Source organism: Drosophila bipectinata, chromosome 3L, assembly GCF_030179905.1.
Source record: "Drosophila bipectinata strain 14024-0381.07 chromosome 3L, DbipHiC1v2, whole genome shotgun sequence".
Taxonomy (NCBI): domain Eukaryota; kingdom Metazoa; phylum Arthropoda; class Insecta; order Diptera; family Drosophilidae; genus Drosophila; species Drosophila bipectinata.
This window is the reverse complement of record NC_091738.1, coordinates 20,406,001-20,420,159: the sequence shown is the minus strand read 5'-3', so window position 1 is coordinate 20,420,159 and position 14,159 is coordinate 20,406,001. Positions and strand designations below refer to the sequence as shown.

The following is a 14,159-nucleotide window of genomic DNA, read 5'->3' as shown; positions in this document are numbered from 1 at the left end:
GCAATGCTGTGGCATGTGGCACGCCCCCTGCCAAAAGTCAATACAAGTGGCACTTGTTGAGGTCGGTGGATGGTATTCTGATATAGAGTCTTTATTATAGACCATATAATGGAGGGGGCAACATCAGAATCGAACTCGGAAAAGAGCTGATCACACGAGCGTGCCCATTTGCACCACCTTCCTTACGGCTTAATTATTCCTCTGTTTCCGCATAATTCCTCCGCTCCAGTTGGGCGTGTCGACGCATGTTACCACTTGGACGCAATTGCTCCTGGAATGTTCCACCTGGAAATGAAGTCAAATTAACAATAAGGTAGCTGCTCATGATGGAGAATCATAATTGCTATGATAGCGATCTGAAGATCGGACTCGCAGATGTTCTACCATAATGGCCGGGAAACATGCGGCATAGATTCGGGTGAGAAGAGGTTTTATCATTTTTAATTGAGATAAGATGCCGTCATAAATAAGAAAAGTGGGGTGGAGCAGTCGCATATTTGTACTTGTTTAGCAGATATCTCAGGGTTATCTAGCTGTTTGTAATACTCCGTTATGATGCAAGGGTCTTGGTCTTGGACCTAATCCTGTCAACGTTTCCCAACCCATACCAAAAGTACATGAGCTGTCCAAAAATGTGGCTAAAACCAGCAAATTGAACTTGAGGCCAAACATGCAACTTCCTTCCTCGACCAGGACGACTTCCTTGGCTTATCCTGACCCTCGGGTCAAATGTGGCGAGGACACTTGCCATGTGGCATGCCAGGTTGCCATTTTCCGGGGACATTTTGAGGCTAATTAAATCCATCGCGGACAAAGAAAAAGCGAATGCTAAACGTTTTCCGGCATTGACATTTTTTTTTCGCCAGCGCCAGCGAGTGCAAAATATTAAGCATACGACATGTCCTCCCGGCAAACTTACGAGATTAATGTTACGTCCGCCTGATTTTTTTTAGAAAAGCAGCCCCAGTACACAATTAAAAGTACTTGCCACGAGCAAAAAATGTCGGAAAGGAAATGTTTGCACCGCGATATTTATGACACTTTAAAGGCGGCTTTAAGCGATTCTGCTTTGCCACGAACGCGGCAAGGACTCCCAAGGACTTTGGCAATTAAAAATGCGGTGCTGGCTTATCGCACGCGCCACGACAAGTGTTGTGTTCTCCCTTTGGTTACAAAGTTTTTCCGCAATTTCCATGCCCCGCTTGGCCCCTTGGAAGGTGTTGAAAGTTTCGGTGGAAGTTTTCGCCGCAGGCTGGGTAATCCTGCGGTGGCTTTAATCCTGCTTGGCTCGCCTTTATGGCGGCTGATAAGAAATAAGTGTTCACAAATTTATTTGGCGAGGTGGCAGGGACAAGGTAATTAGCTGGCTAATCAAATAATCCGCTGCTAATTGTTGAAAGGAGTTGCCGGAAAGGAGATACCTTTACGCGTTTCGTTGGATCTTTGCAGGCTGTAGAATTCAACAAATGATTCTTGGATCAATGTAGGAAACTCTCTTTTCCAGAACTTCCAAAAACCATATTCTATGGAGTTTTACGAAGGCACTTTTAAGGTTATGCTTTTATGTAACGAAATGGTAAAGAAACGACCGGACCGAAATAAATACTTTATTGTTTTTAAAAAAGTGTTAAAAATATTCCTTGTTTGTAGGTCTATTCTTAGTTTAGATTTATTATTGAATATTTTCAATTTCAATTGTTTATCGGCTAAACTGTGATACAACTTTAATAATATGTTCAATAAAACACCCATAAAGTAAGGTTTTTTTAAAATGGGTTATAAAAATAAAATAAAAATACTACCAACGTTATGGTTAAAGAATGGGCGGTAGTCGTAAACTTAAATGAAAGGTAACATTTGTACCAGTTAAATAAAGGCATTTCAAAGGTAAAATCATAACAAAAAAATAACTCTCTTGTAATCCTTTGTGATGTATTTTATACTTTATGGCTGAACATTGTGAATTGCTGTTAAATCCCTGATTTAATATGCCTGTAAATTCTTCACCCTTCAGTGAAAACTTAAGCAGATTGAATGCCACCGAAAGTTTTGCATTTTCCGTCAATATTTCACACAGCTATTAACATTTTTGCGAAATATTTTCGAGCCACTTCCAACCACTTTGATGCGCCTTTCGTGTCCAGGACAAGGACTTTAGCAAATCCTCACACTCTTCTCGGCACAGGACACACGTTGACGCACCTCATGCGGCGACAACGAGCCAGTCGTGTTTCCCTAATACCCGCGCAGAAATATGACCAAAGCCCAGAACGAACAAAGTCCTTTAAGCACTCGCCACAGGACATAAAAAGATAGAAAAAAATAAAAGAGGAACTAGAGGCCTAAACAAAATGTTCGCACTAAGCTTGGAAAGTCAAACAGAAGACAGAATACAGCGTACCAGCGGAGAAATCTCCTCGAGTTCGAGGAAAATTTATGTGCCTCGGGGCGGTAACTTCATTATGCAATGACCCACAATGAAATGGGCTGCCGTTGCACAAAATTTATGTGTAAAGTTGAGAGACAGCCTAAGTACCAAGTGCTCAGCTCGCCAGTCGGCAGACAACTCGAACTGCTTGAAATGTTTCCCTTTGATTCTCCCCCGGAATGGCTTTCCCCAGTATACCTGATAATAAGGCCGAAAAATGCACTCAAGAGTAAGCTCCATGGGCAGTCGCGAAAAGCGATAAGTCCGTAGAAATAGAGTCTATTAGTCAGTAATTCTTCCAACTGCGACAGTTCCCGACAGACTTTACGAGCGAGCGGTATGTGGTCTAGAATTCTATTTTTCGTAGGACTCTTTAGTCTAGCTCTGGGCCTCGAGCAAGTGCGTTATGATAACTACAAGGTCTACAATGTAAGGATCGACGATGTGGAGCACTACCAGTTGCTGAGTGGTCAGGAAAAGGCCTTCGAAGTAAGTTTGGTCTTTAATTGTAATTTAATTTATCACCAAATCCCACCGAAAGCTCAACAGTTGGCGCGAGGCTCGTCATCCGGGAGATTCCTCGGACGTGATGCTACCCCCGCAGTACCAGGAGGCCTTTGAGGATCTTTTGAACAAATACAACTTTACGTATAAGCTCAAGATCGATGATGTCCAGCCCCACATCGATGCCCAGAGACCCAAAAAGCGAACTGGGTATATGGAATGGACTCAGTTTCATACCCTGGAAGAAATCTACACCTGGCTGGATTTGATAGAACAACGCTATTCGGATATAGTCACACCCTTCACCATTGGAAACTCGTACGAAGGAAGACCAATAAGGGGTATCAAAATCTCATTTAAAGAAGGAAATCCCGCCGTGTTCATTGAGTCCAATATTCATGCCCGCGAATGGATTACCTCTTCGACGATCACATACTTCATTGATGAGCTCCTGGTACCCCGCAATCCTGGAGTCAGGGATATTGCCCAAAATGTAGACTGGTACATTATTCCGGTTCTGAATGTCGATGGCTTCTCGTACTCACACGAAGTGGTAAGTTTACTGTCTAGCCAAAAACTAAAAACTATTTATAAAAAACAATGATTGGCTTAAAGTGCTACAATGGTCTGGCGATTAGATTTGCGATGAGATATAAAAGATTTCTATACACTTGCAGAGAGAATAATAGATCAGTAGAACGCGCTAAATAGTTTTCTTTATCCTAAGGGCTTATACATCTCTTACAATAGATCAATAAAATGTTTAAGATTTTAAAACTAAATAGTGAGAAATACTTACAGGAAAAAAGTTCTCAACAAAATTCGTTAAGAATCATTAAAGATAGGAACAAGAAGGGTATATTAACTTCGGATCTTCTTAAAATAAGATAACTTTCTTGTTATATAACTATTTAATGAATGGAAATGAAAGTGCTAAAATAGTCTAGCGATTAGATTTGCGATGAGATCAAATACGTGCCGATCACATTATTGAACAGCCTATCTTATCGCCTATCTTGTACTACTGTATGTTGGTTTACTATCTAAGTATACTATCTTGAATACTATAGCAATCAATTAGCTATATTAATGTCAGATAATCTTTGTTTGGATGACCGACAGGCCCGCCTCTGGCGCAAGTCGCGATTGCCCTCGGATCCCACTGGAGAATGCATTGGAACCGATCTGAATCGCAACTTTGACTTTCTATGGATGTGTAAGAATCAATTAATGAATTTTAATATACTTGAATATATTAAGTTCTGTACTTCACCGTAGTGACTGGCGCCAGTGACGATCCATGTTCTGAAACATATGCCGGGCCTTCAGCAGAATCTGATCCAGAAATCCATCAACTCACTTCGTACCTCAACAACTCGATTCCAGAAGGTACTATCAAGATCTACATATCTCTGCACTCCTATGGACAGTATGTTCTCTCCCCATGGGGTCACACCGCTGAGGAATTCCCGGAGCACTATCCCCAAATGATGCATGTGGCCAAGGGCTTTTCCGATGCTCTTTACAGGAGATATGGCACCGTCTTTACCTATGGATCAAGTGCCACAACTTTATGTAAGTACCTCTATAATTCTTAAAAAATACATTACATTTAAAAATTTGATTTCAGATGAAGTTTCTGGTTCGGGTAAGGAGTGGGCATACGCTGTAAAAGGAATTAAAATTCCCTACACCATCGAACTGAGGGACAAAGGCCAATTAGGCTTTGTTCTGCCACCCGAGGATATTATTCCTGTGGCCCGCGAGGTGACCGAGGGATTTGTTGGCATGATAGCTGCTGCCCGGGAAGTAGATATTCTATAGATTGAATATACAGCAATAACTATAAAGTTTTTGATTTTTTGTTTCCCGAAAATCCAGAATCTGAAACACTTAAAGAAAAATGAATTTTAAAATGTTATATTTCATGTAATTCTCAAGATACTCCATAATAAAACTAGTATTGACCATTTTAAATACCTGTATTTTATATTAAACAAAACTCCCTAATATTTCTACTGTAATTGTTTTAAATTATGATATTCAGTCCCCAAAAGCGATAAGTAACGTAGAACCAGAGGCTAATCAGCCAAAAATTTTGTGAAACGCTTCAGTTCCCTAGTGACTCTGCGATTGAAAGGTATGTGGTCTAGAATTCTGGTCTTCGTAGGGCTCTTTAGTCTAGTCTTGGGACTCGAGCAAGTGCGGTATGACAACTACAAGGTCTACAATATAAGGATCGACGATGTCGAGCATTACCAGTTGCTGAGTAGTCAGGAAAACGCCTTTAAAGTAAGTTTGACTTTGTAACCTTGTTGATTTTTAATACCAAATATCATAAAAGCTCAACAGTTGGCGCGAGGCTCGTCATCCGGGAGATACCTCGGACGTAATGCTACCCCCGCAGTACCAGGAGTCCTTCGAGGGTCTTTTGAACAAATACAACTTCACATACAAGCTCAAGATTGACAATGTGCAGACCCTCATCGATGCCCAGAGACCCAAAAAGCGAACTGGCTATATGGAATGGACGCAGTACCATACACTGGAAGAAATCTACGCATGGCTGGATTTGATCGAACAACGCTATTCGGACATAGTGACACCTTTCACTATCGGAAATTCCTACGAAGGAAGACCCATTCGAGGCATTAAAATCTCTTTTAAAGAGGGAAACCCCGCGGTGTTTATTGAATCCAATATTCATGCTCGGGAGTGGATTACTTCTTCGACGATCACATACTTCATTGATGAGCTCCTGGTTCCCCGGAATCCAGGCGTCCGAGATTTAGCCCAAAATGTGGACTGGTACATTATTCCTGTGCTTAATGTCGATGGCTTCTCTTACTCGCATGAAGTGGTGAGTTAAGCTATTAAATTCAGTGTTAAACTATAAACATTTACATAATAATGTAATTAGTTGAAACGAAAGTGCTAGCGTCGTCTGGCGATAAGATGAAATAAGTGCCGGCCTCTTTAGGGCACAGCCTATCTTATCGCTTATCTTGAACTAATCTTGTAACAAGTAATCAATTAGCTATATTAATGTGAGATAATCATTGTTTGTATGACCGACAGGAACGTCTTTGGCGAAAGTCGCGCTTGCCTTCGGATCCCACTGGAGAATGCATTGGAACTGATCTAAATCGGAACTTCGACTATTTGTGGATGTGTAAGCTCAACTCACTTTTATTTTTTTTTAATTTTTATTAGCTATAAATTCAATTTATTCACTTAAGTAATTGGCGCCAGTGACGATCCGTGCTCTGAATTTTATGCTGGACCTTCAGCAGAATCTGATCCAGAAATCCATCAACTCACTTCGTATATCAACAACTCGATTCCAGAGGGAACTATCAAGATCTACATATCGCTGCATTCATATGGACAGTATGTTCTCTCCCCATGGGGACACACCGCTGAGGAATTCCCGGAGCACTATCCACAAATGATGCATGTGGCCAAGGGCTTCTCAGATGCTCTTTATAGAAGATATGGCACTGTCTTCACGTACGGATCCAGTGCCACAACGTTATGTGAGTTTTAATTAAACTCAAAAAACTACAGATTTCATTTTTAATATTGTTTTCTAGATGAGGTTTCCGGTTCGGGCAAGGAGTGGGCCTATGCTGTAAAGGGAATTAAAATACCCTACACTATCGAACTGAGGGACACAGGAGAGTTGGGTTTTGTCCTGCCACCAGAGGACATATTACCTGTGGCCCGCGAGGTGACCGAAGGATTTGTGGGCATGATAGCTGCTGCCAGGGAAATAGATATATTATAGATTCATATATTAAATGCCCTACTTGCAAAAATAATTAAGCAACAATAAAATAGAGCATAATACATTTAATTAAATAACTCAATTAAATAATTGATTGCTTCCCCAACCCAAATTTTTATTAAAAGTTTTAAAAAGCGGGACACATTTAGCTTTATTATTGTAATAAAGTTAAACAATTCCAATGTCAGAATTTGATGAAATATATAACTAAAAGTTGCCCTAAAATTGCTCCCGCAAAGATTTTAAGTTTGAAAATTATTGTTTTAATAACGAATAATAAAATTTTTGAGTATTAAACGAGGCAGTCCATATTTCGTAAAACAAAAATAAAGCGAGACCCCTTTTTGGGTTAAAAAATGCTCCCCCATTTGGTGGCGCCACTGCGTGGCAAGCTTTTGCTCCGCCCCAAAGCCGAGCCGGGTGCCGAAGCTTCCAATCAGCGACGTCGCATTGCTTTTTGGGGGAAAGCGGCAGAGCCGGGAAAACGGGCAGAGTGGGGGCAGAGCGAGGCGAGTGTGTGCGAGGACTGCCGAACGAAGCGAGTCCTTGGATAAGGAGCCCGGGTTGCATTCCGGTCTTTCTTTTCCTTTTTTCTCCCGGACCGCTTGCTCCTCGCAGCCTCAAGTGTTGGTTGGGCAGAGAGTCTCCGCCTCTTTTCAACGCGCGCACAGCATCCTGTCGGACAAGGACGAGGCTCTGCTCCACCGTTGGGCGGCAGGACTATATTACTATATTCATGCATATACATATTCACATCCAGATCCTACACGTATGCGCGCGTCAGGGAAATGTCGGAAAAGCAATCGCAACGAATGGCAGACGACCAGGGAAATTCTTCAGACTTCCAGCAACATGGCGTCAGTCTCCTTGTTATATAGGGAGTACATAACCTGGATTTATATTATGTGTATCCTTATATAGGAACCTCCACTTGGCTCCTTTTTGTTGTTATTGTTGTGTACGCTTGCACTTATTTTTTTCAATTTGTCTAATGAAATTGCGTTTTCCACTTGCGTCGCTGGCAAAAAAATACAAAAAAAAACTGACAGCAGCTAGATAGGAAATAAAATGGCACGAAAAATCTTGGAAAATTCGAGAAAATATAACGTTGACACTTTTTGCGCTGCAAGCTCCTTGAACGTGTGCCCTCTATGGGTGTGTGAGTGTGCAAGTCCTTGTCCCATGTCCTGTGTCCTGTGTCTGCCTTTTCACTCACTGTTCTCTCTGCATATAAATTGAAATTTACTAACCTCGCCCTGTCCGCACTTTTCCTCCTGCCACTTTTCCTGTTGTCAGTTGCACCTTTATGACAATTTTCCTGCCACTGCCACTGCCACTTCTTTTTTCCGGATTTTCTTTGCCTTTTCTCTATTTTTCGGTTTTTTTTAGGTTGAAGTAGTAGGTGTATGTTGCGCATATTGTGGTGATGAATTTTTCTCTTTGAGTTATTTGGAAGGAATGCTGCAGAGTCCAAGGAAATGGGAAGTTGAAACGGTGGCAATAAAAACTTACTTAGCCAAATTGCAATAAGCCCCGGGAGTTAGGGGCATCAAAAAGAAATATCTAATTTGTATAATAAGATTTACAGCAAACGTTTGTTATTCATAGGATAGGTAGCCACTTTAAGGTTTTAATGTAGACCCAATTATTAACCCAAAATCCCCCATGACTCATTGACTTAAGCTCTAAACTCCCCTTGGAATAGAAACTATTTATCAAAACACCTCTAATTTGATAATTCAATTATGCATTTCAATTCCCCCGACAGCCAATCAAGAAATCAAATCAAAGTAGATTGATTTTGGTCACATGGAGCCAAGCCCCAAAAAAATCGATTTAATTGCTGCCAAGGCAATAAACTTCAACGGCAATTGACGCTTGACACTTTGAGAACAGCGCTTGAGAACGCTCCGGCCAGCTAGCCAGCTGGCCAACTGGCTTAGATGGCCAACCGAAGCCATTGGAATGAAAAGGCACATGGTCTGGGAGCAGGGAAAGTATGACGGTACTTTGTGGATTGGTTTGGTTCGGGATTGGATTGGATATTCCCAACGCGCGTCATGAAGCTGCGGCGTCTGCGCCTTTTTTGGACGTTTGGCAATGTGAAATGGCTGGGAATCGGGGGGTTAAGGAGGCAGATGATCATCGCATAGTGCTCCGGCCTGATGGCGCTCAGATGGCCAGGAGATCCCTGGTACGCCTACCAGGAGTTATGACAGGCCGCAGAGCTGCGATCCTTAAATGGCAAAGACCCAGCCTCCGTTTATGGACTGACGACAAAGAGACGACGACGCTGGCGTGTTGACAATGATGTGCCTTTGGAGTTGGATGATTGGTGTTTTGTGCCCATTTCGCAGGAAAGCCAAGGGTTCCCGTTTTCCTGAGAATAAGACAGTCCAGTACACAGGAAGAAAATAGTTAGAGCTTGCGATAACTAATACAAAAAAAGGCTTAAAAATCGTAGATTTAAATAAATCGTTTGTTAAAATCTAAGTAGAAATCTAAACACTATATTTTTGTATAAACAAATATTATATTAAAATTTTCTCTGTGAAGGCCATGGAGACATGTGGGCTCTCTGCATCGCATCGCGTCGGCCCAAGTCCCGATTCTACAGTCTTCTGGCTACAGGCTCTCGGTGCGTCGCCGTTGCCTTATAAGCCATGTCTAGACAGGCTGGAAAAAATCACAGCAGCCCAGGCAACCGCAGCAGCATCAGAATCATTCAGGTAATACCAAGTTTGGTGCGGAGGCCTTCCTTCAATGATTGCCCCATGAATGAATGAATCCAACTCCGCGGTCGCCGGTCGGAGCAATTAGTATGCGGAGATTGCGATCACTCGGAAGTAATGCTAATTTTCGTTGTCTACCCGGTTACTCAAATAGGAAAGGGTATATACAAGTAGGATAAAATGTCTGGTTGAGCTATGAATACCCTTAGTGGTATATATAATATTTTGAAGTAGTTTTGTAAATTATTATTTCAATTATTAAGTAACAAATTATTTTATTTAGGGAAGAAAGTAAATTTTTTAATAATCTAGAGTATTAAAAAAACGATCTCTAAAAAGTCAATCTTTTTCTAGGCTCACCTCGTTCTTCATCTAGTTCTGTTTCCCTATGAAGTGCTTCTGAAGCCACTGAGCTAGTTTTTCTAAGGTCCCGCCAACCCGCTCAACATGGCCTGATGCATTGGCCCAGGAGATGTCATTAACATTAGATGGAGCAGGTGAATGAATGCAGCTGACAGATGAAGACAGTTGGGGATCGGAAAGTACAACGAAAACGAAAAAAAAACAGTGGGAAGGTATCTGAAGGAGGACGTGGTGGCGAACTCCATTATGCAGGCAGCTTGTCTGTGCCATTAAGAGCGTTAACAGGAGGACATTAGTATCCTGTAGGCAACACCTGACGCAGCAACAACTTCAACTCGACGACGAAGACGAGGTCAACTTCAGACAAAGGCATGCAAATGCGATTTAGTTGGGGAAAGGGAAGAGAGTCCAGGCCCAGGATGCAGGGGGCAACTTGGGTCGCCTTGGAAAATAAGAAAACAACTTTTTGCGCTAAGCAGATGAAGGACATTTGCATAGGCGCCCTGCTTGGGACGGCAGGCAGCGCCAAATCAAAATCTTTTTAAAGGATATTCTATATAATTTCACGCTTAAAAGCCTGGAAGACAGGCAGCAGAAGTCCAGTGCCCGAATCCAGGACAGGCCGACGTTCCGTGTTTGCTTAGTGTCCTGGGGAAATTGAAAAAGAAAGAAGGTGCACCCCTGGCTGGAACAGCCGTTGCTTTACCCACGTGCCAAGCGGCTTAAAAAAGCGATTCGAAAGGCGGCATCCTTATCCTTCGTCGTCGCGGGACATTTGCATGCGACTTTTAAATCAATTATTGTTAAATATTTATTTCTTGGCAGTCCATTTCGGGAGTGGCGAGGGAGAGTTGTCTGTTGGCGGGCATATTATCCTAACATAAATTACATGATTGATTTCATTCGAAGGGCAACAATGGAAGACAGGCCGGAATAGAATGGCGCACACACTTTATCCTTGGAAGACATTGGGGAAAAAAGTAAACAAAATGCAAATTCTCCGAGGGGTTCTGGGGTTCTGGCTTGATTAAAAAGCTTAGAAATTAGCATATCATTTGTGGAGCTATTTGCTGGCGTTTATAAATATATTGATTCGCTGTCCGGGGAACTAAGAAGAAGGACAGCATATTCATATTGAAAATTGCTACAGCTTTTCAAGAGTTCCTACTTGCGTTTTAAATTCCCAAAGTTGAGCACTTTGTGGGGGCATATCTGGGGGTAACTTTTACCCAACTATACACCTTGGCTACCTTGATGGAAGGCAACATCTTTGCCTTATTTATTTATTTTTTATATATCTTTTCACATTTTATTTTTTACGCTCCTTGGAGCTCCTCTTCGAGGCTGCAGCGTCGTGTGTTTTGCTCAGTGGCGCGTTGACATCGCCATCAAAATGCTTTGACGTGGTTTTTGATTGACAGGAAACTCATAAATAATTCATGTCATTAAATCATGTTACATTTTTTCTTCTCCCAGCTCAGCTCAACTCGGCTCGACCCAGGTCCTCTGCTTTCGGTCCTCTTCTTGTGCAGCGGCAGCAGCAGTTCCAACATCTTCAGGACCGGCCATTGAAACAAGTTTCTCCAACTGGAGTGGCGGACATTTGGGCAGCTCTTCTCGGTTTCTCAACTGAGTCTCCCCCGCCTCGATTCTCCAGGCCCCCAGCCCAGTTCTCTAGCAATTAAATGTCAAAAACTGTTTCTCTTCTCGCCTTCTTCTCCAAAGATGTAACTCAATTCAGCTCTCAGATTTCTCAGATTTCTTTTTTTTCGAGCAATTTTCCTTCCCTTTTTTCATCATATTTTTCCTGCAGCGGAAAACTTGAAGAAAATAAGTTTTCAATGAATATAATTATGCAAAGCAGCCGGCAAGTCGCACTCCACTTGGCTGGACCTTAAGAGGCTCTGGAAAAAAGGACATTAAAATTATATAAAAGCAGCTTGGCGAAATTTAAATATTTCAGCGCCTACTCCCCGGCTCATTTCCAAGCTGTCATAATATTTTATTATTGCTTGTTTTAATTCCTTGTTTCATCATTTCACGATTTCTGCTGTTTTATTTTGTCTTTTTTTTTCATCTTTTTTTGCCATCCTCGGAAAATTGTCCTTCGGCCAAGGGAAAGTTTTTAATTTTTATCAAAAGATTTCTTGTGCTGCTGTTTTTAATGAAATTTTTTCACTGTCCTGTAAAGGATTGTGCGCAACCGAAAATTTGCATAATTTTTGTCAGCCATTTTTAATTTCTGATTTTGGTGCAGTAAGGAGAGATCCTTAAAAAGTTTTCTAGGAGCTGTAGGCCTTTCATTAAAGTAATAGGTTTTACATATATAATTTTTGAAGAAAAGATTCAACAAGCTACCTTTGATAAGTCATGTCCATACTATCAATTTCTTTTATTAGGCTTATTAGGCTCCTTTTTGGCAGCCTTTTTAATTAAAGAATAGTCAGTATTTAACAAGTCATAGGCCTCTCTATGTGTCTTCTTACGAAAGACCTGCGGTTTTCCCTCATTGATCCATTACCAGTTAGCCGTATTTACTGGCTGACTTGATTCTGGTAAATCATTTTAATTGTCCTGCCGCACTTGGGCGGCATATAACCCTCCCACCACACTCGCATCCTTGAGCCTTTGTTGTTGGCGATTGTGTGCGGCGATAATAATTACACGTCACGCTGCCACGCAATCAAAACATTATTTGTGCAAAATCACGGAGCTGAACTGAAGCGGAAGTGATGAAGGACTTATTGGCTGCACGCGTCTCTGGAAAAAGTTTAAAAAATATTTGGCTGGCAGGCACCCCATTTGCATTGCACCCAAGTCTCTGGCTGATCCTTTGGTCCTTCCGTTCCGTGTAAAATTCAACGCAACGCGTGCGGTCACGTGTCTGGCGGACACGCCCACTTTCATGATAGTCACAATCGACATCCGAGATTTAAACAAAACGCTGCCACCGCATCAGCAGTCACTCACAGCCGGATCGACTACTTCCTACTCCTTGTCATCCATCGGGAATAATCGACACCGTCGCTCCAGGACCGCTGGGAAAATCAGGAAGGAGCTGCGGAAAATCGCTGAAAATTATGTAAATTGTTTTTGGGGAAACACAGAAGAAAGGAGTGCGAAAATTTGCCTAAATGCTGGCAGGACGCCCCAACTGGTTGTGCCTCAAACTGTTGCAGCCTGCGGGAAAAATGCCAAACAATGTGACAGAAACATATGTTGCCATTATCAGCAGTTACCGAAAGGACAAGCCTTTGACAGGACTCTCCGCGATTCGCAATGGATGTCAATACTTGGGGAAAGCTTGGACTAGGGATGATGTATTTAATTACTAAATAAGAGTAAATTGATTTTATTTTGGTGTGTAAATCAAGCTTTTGCTGAATACCTTTGAAATAAAACTCTGTCCGCCCACCACCTATATTCTTTTTAGAAAGGATCCCACAAACACACCCCCTTTCAGCCCACCCGACGTATCAATGGGAAGATATCATTTCGCATTTGTTGTTATTACTTCCTGGCCGCCATACCCCCATATACATTTCATATTTTTCCCACCAGTACGAGATGTCCACCCCCCTGCACTGCTATACTTTTGATTCCTGCCCTCTAAAGACACACGTCCGTGGCAATAAATGCGCAAACGTTTCAATTCCGTTGCGGCTGACAAATGCAAGGAAAAAATGGCAACGATTCTGCCCCAAAAATATATTATAATGATAAAAAAAATCGAGTGAATAACAGCGGACAAAAGTTTATCTCGATGCTGTCGAGTGTTTTGATTTGTAACGTTTCTCACTTCATTATTATGCAATAAATAATGCCATCTACATGTGCCATCTAATATAATGCATAAGGGTGAAGTCGCGAGGGTTGTTGGCAGGCTTTGGCTTTTGGTCCTTTGGACGCGACTGGTCCTTTGGCCAGCGGAAGTAGAGCGGAGCGATGGTCAGAAATCACTGTTGTGGAAATTAATGAGGCCTAACATGACAAGTAGAAATTTTTTACCACTATCATTTTTGATACAAATCATAAAGATAAATATTTTTATTATTAAATATTTAAACACCAAGGTTACCTCAAATATACTATATTTCAAATATATACCTAAATAAAACACCTCTTTTATTTTTAAATTATTTATTTATTTCTGTCAGTTCTCTATACAAATACCAAAGTAACGTTCTTATTAAAGTTTGCATTTAAAAAAAAAAATTCTTAAAATAAAAATGTTACTGTCAAATACCTCTTACCTTTATAATTCTTTTCTATTTAATATTTTTCAAATTTTAACTACTCCAATTCCTTTCCTAAAAAAGGCATCAGTACTACTGATTCAGTAGCG

General features: G+C 41.4%; 2 protein-coding genes and 1 long non-coding RNA gene across 3 annotated transcripts; 2 read left to right on the top strand and 1 right to left on the bottom strand.

The window, feature by feature from the left end:
- Window positions 1-2,577: 2,577 nt before the first annotated feature.
- On the top strand, window positions 2,578-4,909 carry LOC108124253 (zinc carboxypeptidase). The gene is made up of 6 exons (XM_017239861.3): window positions 2,578-2,657; window positions 2,740-2,917; window positions 2,970-3,485; window positions 4,055-4,148; window positions 4,211-4,507; window positions 4,563-4,909. The coding sequence occupies exons 1-6, from the start codon at window positions 2,608-2,610 to the stop codon at window positions 4,754-4,756; spliced, it is 1,329 nt and encodes a 442-aa protein (XP_017095350.3). The 5' UTR covers window positions 2,578-2,607; the 3' UTR covers window positions 4,757-4,909.
- A 154-nt stretch (window positions 4,910-5,063) lies between these two features.
- Window positions 5,064-6,728, top strand: LOC108124254 (zinc carboxypeptidase). The gene is made up of 5 exons (XM_017239862.3): window positions 5,064-5,224; window positions 5,277-5,792; window positions 6,011-6,104; window positions 6,172-6,468; window positions 6,526-6,728. The coding sequence occupies exons 1-5, from the start codon at window positions 5,075-5,077 to the stop codon at window positions 6,717-6,719; spliced, it is 1,251 nt and encodes a 416-aa protein (XP_017095351.2). The 5' UTR covers window positions 5,064-5,074; the 3' UTR covers window positions 6,720-6,728.
- Window positions 6,729-10,697: 3,969 nt separating this feature from the next.
- LOC138926374 (uncharacterized) lies at window positions 10,698-11,884 on the bottom strand. Its single transcript, XR_011442861.1, has 3 exons — window positions 11,785-11,884; window positions 10,983-11,718; window positions 10,698-10,922 (listed from the first exon to the last, which is right to left on the bottom strand). It is a non-coding gene; the product is annotated as an uncharacterized lncRNA (long non-coding RNA).
- Window positions 11,885-14,159: the final 2,275 nt, after the last annotated feature.

Excerpts from the sequence above, each read along its gene's own strand:
- LOC108124254 (XM_017239862.3), top strand. The coding sequence starts at position 5,075 with ATGTGGTCTAGAATTCTGGTCTTCGTAGGGCTCTTTAGTCTAGTCTTG. Across the intron at positions 5,225-5,276 it reads GTCAGGAAAACGCCTTTAAA|CTCAACAGTTGGCGCGAGGC; the intron begins GTAAGTTTGACT and ends ATATCATAAAAG. Across the intron at positions 6,469-6,525 it reads ATCCAGTGCCACAACGTTAT|ATGAGGTTTCCGGTTCGGGC; the intron begins GTGAGTTTTAAT and ends ATTGTTTTCTAG.
- LOC108124253 (XM_017239861.3), top strand. The coding sequence starts at position 2,608 with ATGGCTTTCCCCAGTATACCTGATAATAAGGCCGAAAAATGCACTCAA. Across the intron at positions 2,658-2,739 it reads GCCGAAAAATGCACTCAAGA|TTCCCGACAGACTTTACGAG; the intron begins GTAAGCTCCATG and ends CAACTGCGACAG. Across the intron at positions 3,486-4,054 it reads TCTCGTACTCACACGAAGTG|GCCCGCCTCTGGCGCAAGTC; the intron begins GTAAGTTTACTG and ends GATGACCGACAG.